This window comes from Triturus cristatus, chromosome 12 (genome assembly GCF_964204655.1).
Source record: "Triturus cristatus chromosome 12, aTriCri1.1, whole genome shotgun sequence".
Lineage (NCBI taxonomy): Eukaryota > Metazoa > Chordata > Amphibia > Caudata > Salamandridae > Triturus > Triturus cristatus.
The window spans coordinates 775,294,379-775,316,739 of NC_140595.1; the positions used below are offsets into that span (position 1 = coordinate 775,294,379).

Here is a 22,361-nt window from a genome sequence, read left to right on the forward strand (position 1 = left end):
TATTCAGGGATAACTCTTGAATTTAGCAGTCCTTGTTCTTATTTTTAGCCTGTCAGACATTTCCATGGATACATCTTTATCCATGTTCCACTATAGCCTGGTTTAGAAATCCCTTGCCTGCGGGTTTTATAGACTCGTGGCCCTTTTATTCTGTCAGTGATTGTTACATATGACAAAATATGATTATCCTTCTTCAGCTGTGATTAAGAAGGTACTTTAATTATGACACAATGTTGTGGCAGACACCATTATTGTAAAAAAAAAAAAAAAAGGGACTGTAGGAAAGTAGGATCTGCTTTCATGGTTACCCCCACTTTTTGTTGGTGTCTATGTTTTTTCGACTATTCTGACTGGAATCCTGCTAATCAGGACCCCAGTCATGGTGCTTCCTCCCTAAATGGACATCATGATTATGGGGCGACTTTTCACCCCTTCCCAAAGGCACTGCTTTTGTGAATACTTCTCGTTTCAAACCACATTTCTCCCATTTTCTCTGTATAAACATCCATTTTCTCAATCTCTTCTTTATAATCCACTTGGTTCCACACGCTTAAAGTGATGCCAATTTTCAAAAGTTTCTCATTTTTTTGAAGTGCCCATCCAGACCTCTCTTCAAAAACACGTACTGACGCATATATTTATCCAGAAGCAGTGTTTATTAAAAACCCAATGCATTTCGGGCTACTGGGGCCCTTCGTCAGGGGTCACTACAAATAAACAATAGAACACGTTTTTATTGTTTCATTTCGCCAGTATGTAAATTAAATATCATCTATAAGTACATTTGATTAAAAGTACAACTCACTCTTCCTCACCCTGATGCTTACCACATTACTTAAAAATCAAATATTTTACTAAATATGTGCTCAGTCTTTCCCCATGTGTTTACGAGCAAGAAACCTATAGCGACTATTATTTTAATAGGCTGCCCTTTCACAGTAAGCACCCTTTACCACAGTAACATTTAACCATTCGGACCTTCCCTTACTACCGATGTTCCCTCCAAAATCAACCCTTCTGTTTGTAAAGCAGCCCTTCACTTTAGCTAACTTTCATCTACGTAGTTCATCACGTTAGCTGTGACTTTTCCTACCCAGCATTATTGTTTGGGCGGCTCCCTGTTTCCCTTGTGTAACTCAGTTCCTGCCCGTCGATCTTTGCCGATCGAATCACAAAACCCCATGCTTACTGTGAAAGGGCAGCCTATTAAAATAATAGTCGCTATAGGTTTCTTGCTCGTAAACACATGGGGAAAGACTGAGCACATATTTAGTAAACTATTTGATTTTTAAGTAATGTGGTAAGCATCAGGGTGAGGAGGAGTGAGTTGTACTTTTAATCAAATGTACTTATAGATGATATTTAATTTACATACTGACGAAATGAAACAATAAAAACGTGTTCTATTGTTTATTTGTACTGACCCCTGACGAAGGGCCCCAGTAGCCCGAAATGCATTGGGTTTTTAATAAACACTGCTTCTGGATAAATATATGCGTCAGTACGTGTTTTTGAAGAGAGGTCTGGATGGGCACATCAAAAACATGAGAAACTTTTGAAAATTGGCATCACTTTAAGCGTGTGGAACCAAGTGGATTATAAAGAAGAGATTGAGAAAATGGATGTTTATACAGAGAAAATGGGAGAAATGTGGTTTGAAACGAGAAGTATTCACAAAAGCAGTGCCTTTGGGAAGGGGTGAAAAGTCGCCCCATAATCATGATGTCTATTTTTAAGTGTCACCTGGGCAAGGCACTTTTCCAAGGAGCACGCAATATCAACAAATATGGATGAATTTGGATTTTTGAACATATAGAAATGGTGTGCATTCCCTACCTTCATAAAGTCCTCCCTAAATGGGCCATGGTAAGTACTTCTGTACATCCACAATTGGCTACTTGAGTAACCTTGTAAATCCCTATTATATGTCCCTATTATATGGTACTAAGGTATCCCGGGTAAAAGTACACCTGAGGGTCTCCCATGGTCTGCAGCATATATTGTGCCACCCATGAGAGGCCACTTAAACTGTGACTACAGGCCTGCCATCGCAGCCAGAGTGAGTTGGTGCTTGCATGCTTCTTGAGAGAAATACGTTTTCTTATATCTGAGGTCACTGCACTTAAAACCTATAAGTCACCCCCATTGCAGTCCTTTCACTCCTGAAGGCAGGGTGCTTGGTTATTATTATTATTATTATTATTATTAAAACTTATATAGCGCACAGCTACCCTGGGGCATCCCGGCGCTATGAACAGAGCATCGACCGTGGGACCATGGAGTAGAGATAGCGACTCACCGGGGAAACAAGTGTGTTTTCAAGTCTCTGCGAAAACGCAGGGTACAGGTCTCAGCGCGGAGTTTTAATGGGAGGGAGTTCCAGAGCATTGCTGTATGCACAGAGAATCGCCTCCCTCCCGTGCGTGATCTTTTTACTCTCGGGACCTGGAGCAGACACATCTGGTCAGACCTCAGTGCTCTATTCGCTTTATAAGGTACTACCAGGCTCCCTAAAAGAGGGGGCCCGCCGCCCTGGAATGTTTTATGGGCGATGGACAGTGCCTTGAACTGTACTCTCTCCCGCACCGGTAACCAGTGCAGTGCCTTGAGAGCGGGTCTGGCGGATTCTGTCCGGGGGATACCCATAAGGAGTCTAGCTGCCGCGTTTTGCACCTGCTGAAGCTTGTTAAAAGTCGATTCAGGGGCGCCCAGAAACAGACTGTTGCTGTAATCAAGGCGAGATGTTATCAAACCCTGAATCAACAACTTCCTTGATGGAAAAGGAAGAAGCGGAAGAATTTTCCGCGCAGCCCGCAGCAGGGCAAAACAGACTCCCGCAGTTCTTTTGGCGTGAGTTCTAAGGGAAAGATCTTGCTCCAGCCAGACTCCTAAGCTCTTGATCTCCTCTTTCATGGTTGGAAAGTCACCCATACAGCTTGGCCAACATGAAGGTGGCAGTGGTGGCGCTTTGTTTCCAAGCAGCATGATCTCTGTTTTAGAGCCGTTCAGCTTCAGGGCTGAACTGCTCATCCAGGTGTGGACGTCCGCCAGACATGAGTGCAACAAGTCAGGGTTCTCCACCAGTTGAGGAAGGGCGACCACCAGCTGAGTATCATCAGCGTAGCTGACGATTTTGATGTTATAAGGGGTCACCACATCCTCCAGGGGGGCCATGTAGACATTAAATAATGTCGGGCTCAGGGACGAGCCCTGCGGCACCCCCCACTGGAGAGAAATAGATGGAGACTTGTTGCTTCCTTCCCAGACCTGATAGGAACGGTCTTCCAGAAATGAACAGAGCCATTTCAGGGCGACACCTGCCACACCCACCTTTGACAGCCGTTTGGGTCAACACCTGATGGTCAACGGTGTCGAATGCCGCACTCAGATCCAGGAGGATCACTGCCACTGATCCTCCCGAATCTAAGATGCGCCTCGATTCCTCAACGGCCGCCAGGAGGGCCGTGTCGGTGCCATGGCCGGGACGGAAGCCGGTCTGTGAGTCTCGGAGCAGGCCATTTGACTCAAGAAAGTTGGACAGTCGATGGTTAGCAAGTTTCTCAGCAATTTTGCTGAGACCTGGCAACAGAGAAATGGGCCTGAAATTGGCCAGCTCAGTCGCGTCGAGGTTAGATTTTTTTAGAAGAGCCTTGACCACGGCTTTTTTCCAGGTGGGTGGCACCAAACCACGAGAGAAGGAGGCATTGATCAAGTTCGTAATGGGCCCAACCACAGCGATTGCCGCTTGTTTTAGAATTTTAAAAGGGACAGGGTCCATGGGGGAACCGCTTTTTATGGAAACTATAGCTTTTAATGTTTCACTTTCTGAAACTGGGCCGAACATGTCAAGGGAGAAGGGACCCTCTTTTATCCCCACAGGGAGGGGTTCTTCTTGAATCCCATGAGATATAACCACCTGGGGTAAAGAGTCTAGTATTTTTACTATTTTAGTATGGAAAAAATTAGCCAACTCCTTACACCTCTCAGGGTCATGGGTGACTGCTGGCTCAGGAACTTTTAGCAGTTCTTGCACCACCTTAAAGGTCTCCCTGGAGGAGTTTGAGGCAAGTTGTATTCGCTCCTCAAAAAATTGTGCTTTTGCCAGGCGGAGGGCCGCTTTATAGGCTCTCATCGCTGTCCAGTAATCCTTGCGCCTGGCCGCATCAAATTTCTTCCTCCAGGCCCTTTCCAGTTTCTTACATCCTTTCTTAAGCCGGCGGAGCTCATCCGTGAACCAGGGGGCAGAACCCACTCGTTTCTCCCTCTTCTGTAGGGTTTTCACCGGTATGAGGCCATCAAGCGAGGCAGTCAACCATCGGTTGAGGTCAGCATCTCCTTGAATCGGGTCTACCTCAGCTACGGGTTGTGAATTTGCCAGGGCCTGAGTCCAGTCACCGATCGGTAGTCTCGACCATATACGGTCCACCACCACCTCTTGAGGTGCCGGTTTAGAGGGCAGATTGATTTGCCATTCCATCGACACTAAGGAGTGATCAGACCATGGGAGCGGAAGAGCTGGTCTGGCCCTCAGCCGAGGGATGTTCGAAAATACCGGATAAGTTATAAGTGTGAGTGTGTCCCTGCATGAGCAGGACACCCCTACAAACCCCAAAGTCGATTCTCCAGGCTTTGTAAGTGTGGTCAGTCATTTTGATACATATAGTGGATATCAGTCATTATGAGATGTCTAACTATATAGTGGCTGCACGGAACCGGGTCATGTTTGGTATCAAACGTGTTGGAATCATACCCTAACACCGATTCCAGTGTTGGAAGTATGATCCCATGTATTGGGGGTCTCCCTTGAGGTACCCCCCTGTACTCCTGGTTACAGCCTTTCAGGGTCTGACAGCAGGCTAGGGCTGCTGCCGACCACAGACACAATTATGTGCCCTACTGCTGCTGAGCCATGCTTGAGCAGGGTAAGGTAGAACAGTAGGTTTCCTGTTGCAGGGAGGTGTGACCACCTCCCAGACAGGACTAAGTGTATTGGACTGGGATGGAGTTGGAGGTGACTGCCAGTGCCACCAGACTGCTTTGAAGGGCACATTTTGTGCCCTCCTTGCATACTCCAGTTTGAGCCAGTTCAGGGAGCCCTCGGCTCCCACTCTGGTGCGAAACTGGACAAAGAACATGGGAGTATCCTCCACTCTGTCCAGCTCCTCCTCTAAGAAGGACCCCTGAGTCATCCTAACCCCCTTCCTTGGGTATTTGGGCTTACCTGTGGGTGGGTCCTCTGCTTCGTCGTGGGAAAAAGACTCAAGCCTGAAACTACATCACCTTCGACCGTCTGGACACTTGGACTTTGCCTGGAACTGAGACTGCATCAAGGAAGACTCCAGGTGCTCCTGGTCTCGCTGTTCTGCAAGTCTTCTTCATTGTATGCGTCTGTGCTTCTTGAAGGATCTTCAACAGACCTGTGAGCATCAAGAACACCTGAAGAAATCTCCTATGGAGTGAAGGTGTCACTCCGCTGCGTATGCAGGCACCACAACAAAGCTGACTGGCTGCTGCTCTTGATGTCCCCTGGACTTTGAAAGGCTCGGCAACACATGTGGTGGTTCTGCAACTCCCTCAAAGCCTGACCTGTCCTTTCTACAATTGTGAGCCCAGTATCCATTGCCAGAACCTCTGGGACCAAACCCCTGAGCACTGCATTAATTTGATGCTGCCAAAGCTGGTTGGCTCTGCACTCCAGAGATCTTCTGGCCACAAGAAGCTCCAGCATCTCTTCCTGCCAATTACAACGTCCTCTCTGCATCCTCTGCACCATGGGCCCTCATCTTTGATGAGCTGCTCGAGGTCCTCTTGCGACTCCTGTGCCTTCGGCCTGTGGGTCCTGTGAATGTCTTCTTCTACTCCAGTGGACTCCCGCGCTTGCTCAGGGCCTGCTCTGGCTCCCCTGCTTGTGATTAGTCCCTTGGACTTTGCTGGTCCCAATATTGCTCCTTCTTCGCTTTCCACGCCTGTTAGAGCTACCAAGGCTTGTTGGTGCTCCCGCCAGACTCCAACCCCCTGGTTCTCCACTTCAGACGTGGGACAGCTTGTACATGGCTCCTGGTCTTCCTCAGCATCGCCTGGTCCTCACAGCTGCATCCACCAGGTCACTGTCCACTCTTCTGAACCATCCGACATCAGTGGACATTGCTCTTCCGTGGCTCCTAGTCACCTCTGAGTGGCATAGACACTGTCCCCTCTGCTTATATGTTCATCTCTTCAAGAATCCACCCGTGGTTTCTACCATACTCTTGCAGCGGCATCTTTCCTGAGGTCCTCCGCCGTGGTCTGCTGCAGTTTTCAACGTCACTTTGCACCTATGCACGTGGCTTCCATGTTGTACTTATCCTGGTTTCTAGGGTATCCATGGATGAGGTTACTCTACAACCTTCTGTCTTCCATGGGGATTCTTCATGGTACACTGGGAAGGGTCCTTTTTCTCCCAAACTGCAACCGCGATTTTTCCATTGACTTCTGTTGGACAAGCGGCTGTGTTTCGACTCTGCACACAGCCTCCGTGGGGTTCTTAGGTACTTACCTTGGGTGGTTCCTTGTGTCCCCAGCTCCAATGAGTCTCCTGGTCCAAGTCCCGACTTCAGTCGCAGTTCCCATTCCATTTTTTTTGTGTATGGTTTGGTCTCCCTCTGGAGACCATGGTATTTGGTGCTACTTACCTTATTTGCAATTGAAGTATTATTGTGTATTTGTATGTATATCACCGTGACCGGGTAGGAGATATACCTATATAGATATAGTGAGTGTTGTCTAATAAATAGACATGTGTAGGAAAGTGCCCTTTTTGCATTATTACCCTCTAACCTTTTGCCAGATACCTGATGCCAACTTGACTGAATGCGTGCTGGGATCCTGCTAACCAGGCCCCTGCACTTGTTTTCCTACACAAACTATAACTTTGTACCCACAATTGGCACATACCTGGCCACAGGTAAGCCCCTTGTAAAAGGTACCATGGGTACCAAGGGCAGTGTGACCCGGGAACGTTTCTAAGGGCTGTAGCTCCTATTGTACCACGCTTAGAGACCCTGCACCTTGACCCCCACACACTGCTATTGCAGGCTCAGTGTTTTGGTGCAGAGACAAGTGAAGAGTCAACATAGCACACATCCCTGTGTGTCATGCCTGCAACCCAACGCCTGCAGCCTCAACCTGAGCGGGCCCCCTGACCACAACCGGAGCTGGTAGGATAACCCGATGCCCAAAGACACCCCTGCACCTGACACCCCACAGCCTTGAGTAGCCCAACAGATGGCATAACTTAACCCTCCAACTTACCTCTCTTGCTGGTGGTCGCCCTTAGGAATCCTCCTTGACCAAGCTTGCAGTACTTCTTTCGAACCAGAGATCTCCATTGAAGTCAGCAGGTCTCTTGACGTCTTCTTGGCACCCTGAATCTGGCCGCCTCCGTGCCGCTGGTGGTGCAGCTCTTGTGCTAATTGTTGATCAATCCTAACCCCAGGAGCCTTGATCCCACAACCGAGCGGCCTGCTCGTGAGCAGCCCCTAACCGAAGTCCCCAGCCCCACTGGCTTACTTTGGGCCCTTGTACCCTGCACCCAGCCACCCTAGTGCCGCTGGTGGTGCAATTTGAGTGCCTCTGTACATCCTGGTTCTCATCCAGGGGATACTCATCAATAGTCATAATCTATGAATAATCCCCGCCCACGTGCGGGATCCCGGAGCATATAGAAAATACATAAATATAAATATATATGCATATGTGAAAACATATACATGCAGCCTAAAATGTTTCAAACATGGCAAAAATGCTGACAATTACATAGGTTTGCATTGTAGTACCCCTAACCCAAAAGGAAAAAAGGAAGCACTAAACCAATTGTCACACAACAATGCTTTATTGCCATAAAGCAAACTTGTAATTGCAGGCATTTGCCTGTAGGCTGCAGTAGAGTATCAAGAAAACAAAGAAAACTGACACCTTGCCTTTAAGGCATTAGAGTAGGGGGGCCGTGCCTTTAAGACCTGCAGGAGACCCCTTGCTCCCATGATGCACCACAGGTGACAGTTAGGTCAGTTCTTTTTTCCGGAAAAGTTCAGAATGCTAGCCCTGCATTAAATCTTCCCGCATCTTCACCAGGGAGACTGGATGTGTGCCATCGACCTGCAGGATGCCTATTTTCATATTCCTGTCTCAGTGAAACATCGAAAATTCCTCAGTTTTCAGATCTCTCGTCAACACTACCAGTACAGAGTTCTGCCGTTTGGCCTCAAATTCGCCCCACGGACATTCTCCAAGTGTATGGCGGTGGTAGCTGCCGTCCTCCGCAAGCGGAAGATCTTCGTCTATCCCTATCTAGATGACTGGCTCCTGAAGAGTTCCACTCCTGTTCTACTCCAGAGCCATCTCTCGTTCTGCCTCAATCTAATACAGTCATTGGGATTACAAGTCAACTACAAAAAGTCGGTCCACAATCCCACTCAGCGGATTCACTATCTGGGCGCCTCTCTGGACTCCGCAAAGGCAAGCGTGTGTCCTTCGGAGGAGAGGTTATCATCCATGCTTCAGAAATGCCACACACTTCTTGACACTGCATTCCCCACAGCCAGGCAAGTGTCGTAACTTCTGGGGTCGATGGCTTCGTGCATTTACATTGTGCCCAATGCACGCCTTCACATGCGTCCTCTACAACAAGCGCTAGAAGATCAGTGGTCGCAGAGGTCCGGTCGCTGGGAAGATCTTGTCTCTCTCCACCAAGCCGCCAGAGACTCCATCAGATGGTGGATGAAACGCTCCCATCTGCTTCAAGGCGTCCCCTTCCATCAGACGCCTCCGACACAGACAGTGGTCACAGATGCCTCCATGCAGGGCTGGGGTGCCCATATGGACCAGCTTCAGGTACAAGGTCTCTGGTCCACTACCGAAAGAAGTTATCACATAAATTTTTTGGAGCTACCAGCAGTCCATCTGGCTCTCAAATCCCTGTATCCTTCTATCCAAACCAGCCACGTTCAGATTCAGACAGACAACACAACAACTATGTTCTATCTGAACAAGCAGGGAGGCACCAAGTCACGAGTCCTGTCTCTGGAAGCTCAGTCCATTTGGTGGTGGTTACTGGCGAAAGGTCTTTCAATCATCGCAGTACACCTGCCAGGAACCCTGAACGTGCAGGCAGATGGCCTCAGCAGAGACTTCGTAGAAGCGCACGACTGGGTGCTCAACGAAGACGTGGCCCAAGAGATCTTCCGGCAGTGGGGAGTACCGGACATCGACCTTTTCGCAGACGCGGCAAACAAAAAATGCCCCGTCTTCGCCTCCAGGTTTCCCCAACAGGGATCACAGGGGAACGCACTTTTGATCAGCTGGTCACGGACATTGCTGTACGCTTTTCCTCCTCTCCCTCTCATACCAGCGGTCATATAGAAATTCTACAGGACCAGAGCAAGGATGATCCTAATAGCTCCGGAGTGGCCCCGCCAGTGGTGGTATCCGGATCTCTTCCAGCTGACAGAGGTGCCACACCGGAGATTGCCTTGCCTGCCGAACATACTGACCAAGAACCAGGGGAGAGTGTTCCATCCCAACCTCCCCTCCCTTCGCTTGACGGCATGGCTCCTGAAGTCATCCAGTATCGACATTTAGATCTTCCGGCGGACTGTATGAACATTCTTCGAGAAGCAAAAAGGCCCTCCACTAGGAAGTCTTATGCCTTCAAGTGGAAGAGGTTCTACATTTGGTGTAGAGATAACGCCCTTGATCCAATCCAGGGTCAAGAACAGGTTATTCTCCCCTACTTATTGCACTTAGCAAAGTCTGGTTTAAAGTATACTTCTGTCAGAGTCCACTTAGCTGCTATCACAGCTTATAGAAAATCTCCTAACCAGGCCTCATTCTTCCAGATGCCGGTAATCAAAGATTTCCTAGAAGGGCTTAAAAAAGTATTTCCACCAGTGAGGTCTCCTTCCCCTCCCTGGGAGCTCAACAACGTTCTCTCTAAGTTGATGGGGGCTCCTTTTGAACCTATTCATAAGGCGTCCTTGCAGCATCTGACCTGGAGGCTGCCTTCTTAGTAGCCATCACTTCTGCCCGCAGGGTAAGTGAGATTCAGGCCCTGTGCTTCAAGCAACCTTACACTGTTTTCCACGCCAATAGAGTGGTACTACGTACTCATCCGAGCTTCCTGTCCAAGGTGGTCTCGTATTTCCACATTAATCAGGTTATCACGCTGCCCACTTTCTTTCCTCAGCCAACCACTCCCCCGGAGAGAGCTTTACATTCTCTAGACCTCCGGAGGGTATTGAAATTTTATCTTGCTAAAACCCTTTCGCTTAGAAAGTCTGACAGGCTCTTTGTCAATTACGGTCCAACAAATACCGGGCTGGCTACTTCCAAAAGGTCTATTTCTAGATGGATTGTTTCCTGCATAGCCTTGTCTTATCAACTGTCTCACAAGGTTCTACAGGTTAGACCAAGAGCACACTCTACTAGAGGGAAAGCTTCTACTGTAGCTCTCCTTCGCAACGTTCCCATTTCTGAAATTTGCAAAGCGGCTACATGGCGCTCTATACATACCTTTACACGCCATTATTGCCTACATTCAGACGCACAGGCCGACGCCCAGGTGGGGCAGGCCTCTCTGAGGAATTTGTTTGCATAACTGCTATGCGAATGTGATGTTACTGCATGTTCTAGATGCTTTATTGCTCGTCCGCGAGATTTAGGGTATGGGCTTGCTACTCGATTCATAGATTATGACTATTGATGAGTATCCCCTGGATGAGAAGGATTAGTTACTTACCTGTAATCCTAGTTCTCATCCAGGGGTATACTCATCAAAGTCATAAGCGACCCACCCACCTCCCCTGACGAGCATTCTCCTCAAGTTATTGTTTATTGATTGCAGATCTACTCAGGTGCGTGTGCACCATCAAAAAGAACTGACCTAACTGTCAGCTGTGGTGCATCATGGGAGCAAGGGGTCTCCGGCAGGTCTTAAAGGCACGGTCCCCCTACTCTAATGCCTTAAAGGCAAGGTGTCAGTTTTCTTTGTTTTCTTGATACTCTACTGCAGCCTACAGGCAAATGCCTGCAATTACAAGTTTGCTTTATGGCAACAAAGCATTGTTGTGTGACAATTGGTTTAGTGCTTCCTTTTTAGGTCTCGCCTAGCTATTGCGTTTACGCAATCGCTATGCAAGACTCTAGTAAGAGGGGCATTTCAAAGTGCTCCCAAAAGTGGATTGCATGGCGAGCACGCGCACAATCACGTGCATCGTGCCGCCATGCAATCCATTTTGGGAAGCGCTTTAGCCCACTGGCGACCTCGGCATCATAATTGAAAGGGTCCGCTCCCCAGCCTGGAATGCGCTCCCCCGCCAAGCGCGCGCGCGCGCTTGCTTTCACTTTCGCGCGGCGGGTGCTCGCTCGCGTCCGGACCAATTTGTCTTGTCAACATTGGAATGATGAAATCCTGAGTCAGTTTATGTGAGATTGAAACCTGCAGGTTGGTTCCAGGCGGTTGTGTACCAATGCGTGCGCTTAAGAATAAGATAACACCGCTCTTTTCTACTCTGTGACTGTCAACTAACCAGTGATGCGATCAACACTTTGGCATGATACAGCGCCTGGCCATCTGTTTCGTAAGAATCAGCAACGCAATGCCTTCAACAGAATTCAAGTACCGCGTCTGTGGCTCGAGTGAGGCTGAACTTCCTGGGTTTAATGAGCTGATAAGGAAGCAGTTTAACTAATCGCCACCGGGAGTAAGATTTTAACCACTTTGGATGTCCTCTGTGGTTTGCAAGAGCCAGGATGTGTGGGAATCTACTTACTAAAACTGACAAAAAAGTTAACAGTGTGGCATTAAGCAACAGACCCTGAAAGGTGCCGAGGATCACAGTCTTTCACATTCGAGCTGACCTGTGGCAACAAAATGCGCAGCAACAATTACATTGAAACACCCTTCCTGCCCTCAGTAAGTGTGAAGAAGTTGATTCTGAGAAACCCCATATGCCAGCCCCATGCCTTCTGACTTGATTTTTTCTGTATTTGCTAAAATTCGTGGAAACAGCAATGTTTGAAATGTGATTCCTTGCGAATACGCCTCAATGTATGGAAAGCGCTTTGACATCGATGATGGCACAGTCTGACAGTCTGAGCTAAATACAAGTTAATGGTAAATAAACATAGCTAGAGAGTTTAGGCTGTTTTAGCAGCCCGCGGTACTTACAGTGAGGTAGAGAACTTATGCAGCGCTATCCTCGCCAAAGATATAGCGCTGACGAGTGACGCATGTTCAAAATATTCAGAGCACAACAAGGTGTTTAATCATGGTTAAGACTTTGGGGACACGCATATAATAATACAATTTAAAATACCCAAATCGAACTGATGCTGTCATATAAACATTACTAGTTTTACCCAATTGCAGTAAATGCATGCCTGGCGCAAAACATGCAATGTTAAACCAAATTATCACCATAAGCCACACGCGCCTCTCGCGTTTAGTTAATATGTTAAGGAACAAAATGCATCCCACACATAAGACAACACCCCATAAAGCAAACAAAATGATCACTATAAGCCCCCGCGATATTCAGAAAACATCAAGCGCCAAGCCCCACGCGCCTCAAGCGTATAACAACAATATTTTAAGTAATACAAAAATGCTTCCCACACCCAAGACAACAACGTATAGTAACAAGATAGCTTTGAGCACAATGTTGCTAGTAACCAAATGCAGCCCACACACAAGACACCATGCATCAAGCGTCTACTACCAAGATAGCGTATAATGAAAACAAGCATTGCCATAGCCAATAGGTCTCGCCTTTCGGACCTTATAACTGTTTAACCATGCAACAGTTGATGTTGTTGCACCACGAATAGTGTGCGGCATAACTAAATACTTATAAGGTCCCAAAAGCGAGACCTATTGGCTATGCCAATGCTTGTTTCCTTATAGGTTAGGGGTACTACAATGCAAACCTATGTAATTTTCAGCATTTTTGCCATGTTTGAAACATTTTAGGCTGCATTTATATGTTTTCACATATGCATATATATGTATATATATGTATTTTCTATATGCTCCGGGATCCCGCACGTGGGCGGGGATTATTCATAGATTATGACTTTGATGAGTTTACCCCTGGATGAGAACTAGGATTACAGGTAAGTAACTAATCCTTCTAACCCCACAACAGCTATTCTTGCAGGTCGTTTACCTACCTGCAAACTGATAACATTATTTTCTCCCTTAGGAATCGATGTTATGATTTTTCTTCCAAAAATGTTCTAAGTGTTGAGCTGACTTTTGTATCAAAACCAAAGTAACTTTCTTTGAACCAAAAACTGGTATACTTAACTGTGTTTTGTAAGACCCATGGTGTGATCCCTAGGCATATCACCCGAGTAGTAAAAGTTTCTGAAAAGTAAAACAAAAGTAATCTGAATTAATTTCACTGTATTCTGAACTGTTTTAAAAGCAGATACAAACCTGTAACAATTCCAATTTCAACCACAATTGCATTTTCTTGTAAAGTTTTGCATTTGAAAGCATATCCTACTTACCTATACCAAGTCCTGCTCGGTTCTAGCAATGAAATATAAGTATACTTTTTTTATACTTACCTAATTGGACTGGATTCAGTCTCTGAGTGTGTGGCATCAGTTCTTGATTGAGTGAATACAATAAATGCTTGACACCCCCTCCTGATAAGCCTAACTGCTCGACGACAGTACAACAAAGAGAGCTCTTAGTGACTATCGAATTTAGCCTCTACTATACCTCTGGGGATCCACTAAACCCTGTGCACACTATACCTTACTTTGGTGTGGTATATACAGAGCCAGCATCCTACAACATATTTTTAAATGTACACTGTGTGGTTCTTTTTCATTTAACCTACTCTACATTATTAGACCTAGTAAAACAAGCTGCTTAAAACACCCTCAAGATAAGCCTGAAGGCTGCTCTCCACAGCTGCCACTTTGAGAGCTTTCTATGGTTATCAAAGACCACTAAAATCACCATTATGGTTGCATGGATTAGCGCTAGGCACTTCACTTAAACAAGTGTGCACCATATACTAAGCCACCCTCCTATAGTCTATTACCAATGTATGTTGGTAATTATGTCTGTCTTTCGATGGATACGCCTATTCTATGGGTCCTAAACTTGTCAGTCTCCCTGTTTTCTAGGGAAGGCTGGGGGTTTGCTTTCCCGATCGGGATGATAATACTGTTGGTGTATTTTGATAGACTTGTGTGTAGGTGTTATATCTATAATTATTTGCATATCTATAAGTGTATATAAGTATTCACGTATATACAGGTATACCTTACAAGTATATTTGGGGTGAATTGCTTCCATAGGGCGTACATATCTGCTTTTTGTCACTGCACTTCTCTTGAGGCTCTGTCTAGTGCAAACTTGGGCTGGTCATTGCTTATCCACTTCTTTCTCCTGTGGTCTTCCAGGTTACATAGTCCTGGAGAATTGTCTTCTCTCCAGGAGGTTGTCTCCGTCTAAGAGGGGTCTCTGCCAAACGTTTTTGTTCTACATCTCGCAGTGCTTTTGTTCAGCATTGTAGGAATGACTCTATCTGTCTATCTCTATCATGGATGTGCTCTGAGATGATTCCCTTCCCTCTGTGTCACAAGGTGGGGTTAAATCACGTTCTAGTTTCCAGGACAAGAAGCTAGAGCTCCTATTCAGTGATATGGGCTGTTGTCCTTGGTCCTTTAGCCACGTCCAGTCAGGGGTTGATTATCCTTGGCAGGGCTGCATAGTATTGTTGTGTCTATGAGCTGTTTTTTGCAATTCTTCCTTATCACTCTGCTTTGGGTAATGTTGTTCACAGTTTGTCTATGCAGGGTTCCCACAGTCCTTCTAGTGAAGCGTCTTCTATACTTCACCTATACGTTTTTAGACAGTCTGGCTACTTTATCTCATTATGGACCGGCAAGCCTTATTCAGAGATCTTGTCCTCAGTCCAGTTCGCAGACCCACCTCCAAGGATGGCGATGTTTGGGTATCTAATTCCAAGATAAGAAATCTGTGGCTAGATGTCTCTATCAGATGATTGTGTTACTTACCTTCGGTAATGCCTTATGCTGGTAGAGACAGGATCTAGCCGCAGATTCCTTAACAACCCACCCATATTCCCCGCTCTGCGAACTGTTAGTCCTGTTGCCTACAAGATCCTTTTCTTGGTATTCTGAAGCCATCCATTAGTACTTCATATTTGTTTGACACAAATATATATATTTTTTGGCACATTGTTTCCATAAGCAGTTTATATGAGTGGCTCCCCGTTATTGGCACGAAAAGTAGTCACATAAGAAACTGATATCAGCGTGTCGAGGAGGACTTATATGGACTCAGTCTATGTCACATACATAGAACGACATCGCTACGGAGTCGCTCGACACCCTTTTGTGACGCACAGAGGTACTGCTGTACAAAAATGTCCTGATCCAGTCTGGCACCTGGGGAGAGTAAGGAATCTGCGGCTAGATCCTGTCATTACCAGATAAGGCTTTTCCGAAGGTAAGTAACTTATTAAAGGTTATAAATTAGATTTTGACACACTGTCACCTGTAATTTGTTCGAAGTACTCTGTGTCTGAGGTTGCAGAAGGAGAAAGATCAAGAAACTATTGTCAGCAAGCAGGGATGGCACTTATATGCGGCTCCTCGCCATCACTTACGGGATGGAATGAAGTCACTGAAGGGCCATACTGCTCCACCAGCTGGCGGGGAGCTGAGCTGAAAAAAATCTCTGGATCGACTGTGACACCTGGAAATATCTGAAGGTGAAGAATTTTCATTGAGATGGAGTATCTTCCAGAAAAAGTGTTACCAAAGGTTCTTCTTGCTAAATCCTCTGAAGTTTTCACAGACTCACAAGATGGGCCACTCCTCATGTTTTAAGTAGGCATTACTCTGGTGATGCTTTTCCCAGGAACTGTCCTATTGGCTTGAAGCATGGTCTGGTGTATGCTTTCCTCCCCCCCCGTGTTTGCTGCTGGGAATTCAGGTTTCTAGACAGTTGGCAAGGTGCAAGGTTGAAGGCAGTTTCGTTAAAAATTGCATTCATGATGATCCTTGTACTCTTAGTGATTGTTCTGCTGCCTTCCCGACATCCTCCCATCCCCGTGGTGTATATGTGAGGCTTCTGCTCAATATTTGGGAACAGGATGGGGAATGTAGGAGACACTGGGAGGGGGCAGAGCCTAACTGGACAGAGGTACATGTACACTTCTGATCCATTAAAACAGCTTAATGGTAAAGGTTTTTTTTTTTTTACAAACCATTACCAGTGGATGTAATTACACTGAGCAGGGGCCCAGATTGCTAGAAACAGCATGAAGGTCCTTTTCCTTTATTACTGCTCAGAACACGTGTAATGAAGAGAACAGTAGCAGCCTGAAGAATGGAGTAAGTTTGTGTCCCACTGGGCGTACTTATAAATTCCATGGGGTGAGCAATATAATCCGTCAGATACCCATAATAGGAAAGAAAGCACTTGCATTTGAAAGCTCAGCGCTGTGCAGGAATATTACAACTCTCAACGAGAAGCGTCCCTCTGTGCTTCAGCTAGCAATACCCATATGTGTCTCAAAATTGTCCTCCTTCACTTACTAACACACTTTATTTTAACAACACATTTGCATAATTTGCCAATGCTAATAGATACTGCAAATTGCTTAATAGTAACACCTTAAAAATATGTTGACCTTTTGTGCTTTTTCTACTTTTTTGTTTCCATTTAGGAGTCTCAGATAACTCGCATCTTTGGAACAATGATCAACCAAAAGCTTCAGGACTTTGAGGAAGAAGTGAAACCCATCGGCAACACTATCACCATGGCAACTATTGATGCCTATAATGCCTTCATTCAAAGATTTCTCCCCACCCCAGCAAAGATCCACTACCTCTTCAACCTCCGGGACATCTCTAAGGTATTGGTAGCGAGGACATGCACTGCCTCCATCTTTCTAACCAACTAAAGAATATGGTGTGGCCACACGACTATTGCTTAGAAGGGAATATTGGTATATGTTTGGCAATTTCATTCCAGTCACAGCTTAATTTTTAGTAATGTGGCTATGGTTGGGCCAGACATTTCTCCAGCATGGGATCCTGCTTAGAACCAAGTCTCTAGAATATTCTCCCACCACTGAGAAAGATTCTCAGCAGCTGGGAGTTATTGTTTAGCCACCTAAGAAGGATGCTTCTGTTAGAGATATATTGTAAGACGGTTAGTTCTGTTCCTATCAATAAATGTACACACACTGTACATTTGCCAACAAATTGTGTGTGGCATATATTTTAAAAATGATGTTTTTAATGGATACTCCTTCCTGCAGATTCCTTATGTACAACCTTATCCAAGCGCGGCACTGAAGCCAGATCTTGTTTTTTTTTTTTTAGTAATGATTGTAGATGCTGGCTGCGTATATCCTATATAAAAGTAAGGTATAGTGCGTACAGACTCCAGGGAGTCCTCAGAGGTATAGCAGAGGCTAAATTAGACAAGTACTAACAGCAATTTTTGTGGTAGTGTGGGCGAGCAGTTAGGCTTATCAAGAGGATGTGTTAAGCATTTATTGTATTCACTCAATCAAGACTGATGCCACACACCCAGAGACAGAATCCAGATCAATTAGGTAAGTATAAAAAAGTATTGGCTTCCCACATCCTGTTAAGTTTACCATGCCAGATGGCACATGCATGCTCTGCAGTGGGATCTGATGTCTCAGTGAGTCCAGCACCAAGGTAACCTGTCAGATTTGTAGGAAAGTAGGATCTGCTTTCGTGGTCACTCCCACTTTTTGCTGGTGTCATTATGTTTTTCTGACTGTGATCCTGCTAATCTGAAAGAGACAGTTATTGATTCCTCACCTTAGAATTAGTTATGGATTCCTCACCTTAGAATTACCGCTAGGCATCAGACTGGATACAGAGAATTTTTTCCTCAGCAGTACCTCTGCACGTCGATATGTGGCGTTGGTCGACTCCGAATTCGTCGTTGGAGTCGTGGTCGCCGGAATGAAGTTGCGGTATCTACTTAGATGCGACCCTCGCGCGCTGACGTCAATTCTTTCTTTTTCTGCACCAGCCAGTGCAGATCCGGAGAGAGCAGTACCTCAAGTCACTTTTTGACTCAGTTTTTGCGACTTTTGTCAACATCTTTTTTGAGTCGTTCGACTCCGGGTGCACGGAGGGATGTCAGGCCGGACCTGCTTAAAGGCTTTCAGCTCCTGTCGCAAATTGATGTCGGTCACGGACCCACACCTCGTGTGCCTTTTGTGCTTGGAGCAAGACCATGACCCGAAGTCGTGCTCCGACTGGCGGGCCATGAACCCGAAGTCTTTGCGGGAGCGGTCCCGAAAGCTTCTCGAGGCCCGGCATTCCGCTCCGCGTCGGTCGAGGTCCCGGTCGAGAGGGAGGTCGCAGGACCTGTCGCGGAGCCACCACTAGTCATCAAAGTCTTCGTCTTCAGGTAAGTCAAAGCACGAGAAGAAGGCGAAGAAGCATTGTTGCTCTTATGCTCTCCCCGTCCATCGGCCAATGCAGGAAGTGGAAGGTAGTCCTCCGGCTCTGCCCGCGGAGCCTGTTGGGTCGACCCGGCCTTCCGTCCTTTCCCGGGAGCCGGAGCGCCCCCTGCCCAGCTTCCAAACTTTTAAGAAGCCTTGCATTCCATCTTCGGGCAGCTTGACTCCGCCGGCATGCCCCCGGGCCCTGCGGACTCGGTTGGGGGTTCTAGGTCTTCGATGCCTGTGGCTTCGGCGCTGCAGGGCCCCCAAGGATCCAGGCCTGGATCCGGATTAGTGCCGGTCGACCTTATGACACCTCCGCCGGTGCCGAATCCAGTGACGACACCCCCGCCACCTCCGACGCCGATTGTGTCCCCAGCTGGCATCAGCCCCAGCCTCCCCATCGATGAAGACACGGAGCCGGATCACGTCGTCCGATGTTGGGACCAGCGTCGACCTGTACTTTCTATCCCTGTTCTCCCCTGATGTTTCCTACCGCCCTGAGTGCTACCAGGAGAGGGTGAGGAGGACTGGGAGGGGTCTGTGGACCTTCTTGCAGACCAGTTAGAGGAACCGGACTGGAGAAAGGAGTTGGGTGATGCAAGTCGTATGGACACCTCCCAAGACCTTGGCATGCTTTCTCCCCCTACGTGGCTACGGAGGAAGGTACAGTGTTCGCAGTGGTGTTGCGTAGAGCGGCCGAGGCCTTAAACCCCGAGCTTCCTACGGTGGCGGTCAGGACTAACCTCCTTACCGAGATGCTTCAGCCAGCAGCGGCCTCTTCGGAGCCCCTGCTGCTATTCAATGAGGCCCTCATGGACATCCTTTTGGGCAGTTGGCCAAACACAGGGGCTCCTGTAGATAGGATGATTGTTCGACACCACCGCCCAGCCCCGGGCGACCCCATTTTCCTCTCTCACCACCCCACCCCTGAGAGCTTGGTAGTCCAAGCTTCGACTTCCAAGGGCGCATTCCGTAACGCACCACCTGATAGGGAATCCAAGAAGCTGGACCACCTTGGGAAGAAGCTGTTTCCTTCCTCCATCTTGGGACTGCGGTCGGTGAACACCACATGTCTCTTGGGCCATTACTCCCATTTGGTGTGGGACACGGTTGCGCAGGTGCTGCCACAGTGCCCGAAGGAGGCCCGGGCCGTGCTCTTTCGTGCAGTTGCCGAAGGGAGGGATGCAGTGAAGGCCGCCATCCGATGTGGGCTGGACACCGCCGACTCACTAGGCAGGACGATTTCCACGTCGGTAGCCCTTACACGCTACGCCTGGTTGAGGTCTACTGGCTTTTCGGGTGATGTCCAAGCTATGCTTTTGGACATGCCCTTTGATGAGCGTCGCTTGTTTGGCGACAAGGCGGTCAACGTGCTTGAGCATTTTAAGGACTCTAGGGCTACGGCCAGGTCCTTGGGCCTCGCATCCAGCGCAGTACGCCTTTTCCCCCTTTTGTGGCTATGGTAGGGGTGCCCCACAACGTTCTGCCCAGAGCCACAGTCGTGCGCAAGCTGTCCAGCCTCTGCGTGGCCAGGGACGTGGGACCCACCGTCGTGGGTCTGGGGGCCAGCTGGTGGGCCAGTCCACCAACGCCCCCTCTGCAGCAGCCTCCAAGCCCTCCTAGTCCGACCTTTCAGGGCCATTTTTTGCCAGGATTCGCCATCACCTCCCCCACTGGCTCAACGTCACGTCAGACAGGTGGGTTTTGCAGATAGTCCGAAAGGGCTACTCCCTCCCCTTCGAGACTATCCCTCCATCCATGCCACCTCAGACCCATCGCATGTCGGAGGATCACTTGGCCCTTCTCCAACAGGAAGTTGCGTCTCTCTTGGCCAAGGTAGCCATTGACCGTGTTCCTGCCCCAGAAGTGGGTTGTGGTTGTTATTCCCACTACTTTCTGGTACCCAAGAAGGACAAGGGCCTGTCCTATCTTGGATGTCCGGAACTTCAATCGCTTCCTCCGGAAGGGGAAGTTCAAAATGTTGACCCTGGCTCAGGTCCTGTCTGCTCTCGACGGAGGAGACTGGATGGTAGCTTTGGACTTGCAGGACACTTATTTTCACATCCCCGCCCTGCCGACCCATCGGCGTTATCTACAGTTCATAGTAGGCCACGAGCACTTTCAGTTTACCATGCTCCCCTTCGGCCTTACCAGCTCCCCTTGGGTGTTTACGAAAGTGATGGCGGTGGTAGCAGCTCATCTGCGCAGATCAGGGGTTTCAGTCTTCCCCTTTCTGATGGATACATCTGCCAGTGGATTCCTCACCTTGTGAATATCCCCTGCGCCAGCATTCCACTGAACTTTTCTTCCCCAGCATTCCACGTCGACGTGGGCGACGTCACAATACACCGGCTCCGCACGCGACTCCGATCGACGTCACCGGAGCCATAAGAAGCCCACGTCGGCGTGATGACGTCAGTTCCCTTTTTTCCGCGCCTTCGACGCGCAACGGTTTTTCTCCAGTGCTACTTTGTAGTTTGGTCGTGTATCTCTCTTTTCTTCGACAATGTCTTCGACTAGGAAGTCGGGCTTTAAGCCCTGTAGGGAGTGTGGAGGCCTGATGTCGATGACGGATCCACACCAGAATTGTTTATGGTGCCTTTCCTCGGAGCATGATATGGAGGAGTGCGGATGCTGTAGGAGCATGAACCCGAAGGCACTTAAGGAAAGGAAGACCAAACTCTTTATGAAGAAGGTTGGTGAAGAGAAAAGAGGGAGGAAGAAGGAGAGATCGAAGAGGGAGTCATCGACTTCAAAGTCGTCGAGGTCGAAGAAACACCATAAGAAGAGTAAACACTCTCGACGTCGATCCTCGAAGTCCAAGAAGTCGAAGTCGAGGTCGAGGTCGGCGTCGTCTCATCGACGTCGGAGCAGAGGTTTGTCTCCTTCTCCTTCTCCTTCGAAGTCGCCGGAAGGTTCTCCTTCGGGAAAGCAGACTCCGACTCAGTCTCCGACGAGGTCTTCGGCTCCGTCTAAGACGTCGACTCCGGTTCGTGTGGAGTCGGATGCTTCTATGCATGAGGAGCAGGAAGAGTCGGTTCCAGTACCTGAAGGTTCGGAGGCTCCAGTGGAGGATATTGCGGAGCAGGAGCCGGAGGCCCCACAAGAGGTTCCTTTGCCTCAGTTCCCGGCCCCAGGTATGGATTCGGCTAATTTCTTGAATGCTATGTATGGCATTTTTAATAGGGCGGCCTACCCATCCGGAGCACCAGCTGGTCCCGTGGGTCCGATGGCCTTTACAATGGGGGTGCCACAGCAGTATGCTCAGGCCCCCTTTATGCCCTTTATGCCGATGGCGCCATCTTGGCAGTTTCCGGCGCCGCCTGTGGATTCGAGTCGACCTCGGAAGGTTCGGCAGGCTTCGGGGCCTCCTTCGACGCCGAGACTGGTTCCATCGACGCCGAAGCCGACTCCATCGACGCCGAAGCAGACTCCATCGACGTCGAGGCTGACTCCATCTGCGCCGTGTCTGGCGCCGTCGACGCCGGTTCCTCTGGTTCCTCCGACGCCGCATACGGCGTCGCCGACGTCGGTTCCCCGAATCCGGTCGAGGAGGGAAGCCCAGAGGGTGTTGGAGGAAAGAAGATTTCGTGAGGTGGAAGAAGGCGAGGTTGATTCTTCTTCGGACGAGTTCGAGGGCATTGAGGATGCCAGTGGGCTGGATACGACCCCAGAGTGGGAACACGCATCCGCCAGGTCTTCTCCTCCTCATAAGTTGGCTCCCTATCACGTGGTGATTAAGAAAGCAGCAGAGCTTCTGGATTTGCAGCTGCCTTCTGTGGAGTATAAGTCCAACCTACTCACAGAGGTGTTACATTCTCCAACTGCGACATCGGA

At 48.2% G+C, this 22,361-nt stretch overlaps 1 protein-coding gene across 1 annotated transcript in view; it reads left to right on the forward strand.

The window, feature by feature from the left end:
- DNAH2 (dynein axonemal heavy chain 2) overlaps positions 1-22,361 on the forward strand; it is a 2,945,517-nt gene that overhangs the window by 1,726,934 nt on the left and 1,196,222 nt on the right. Inside the window, exon 52 of the mRNA XM_085638712.1 lies at positions 16,755-16,943. Coding sequence (XP_085494838.1) covers positions 16,755-16,943 — 189 coding nt within the window. The remainder of the gene's footprint in view (positions 1-16,754; positions 16,944-22,361) is intronic.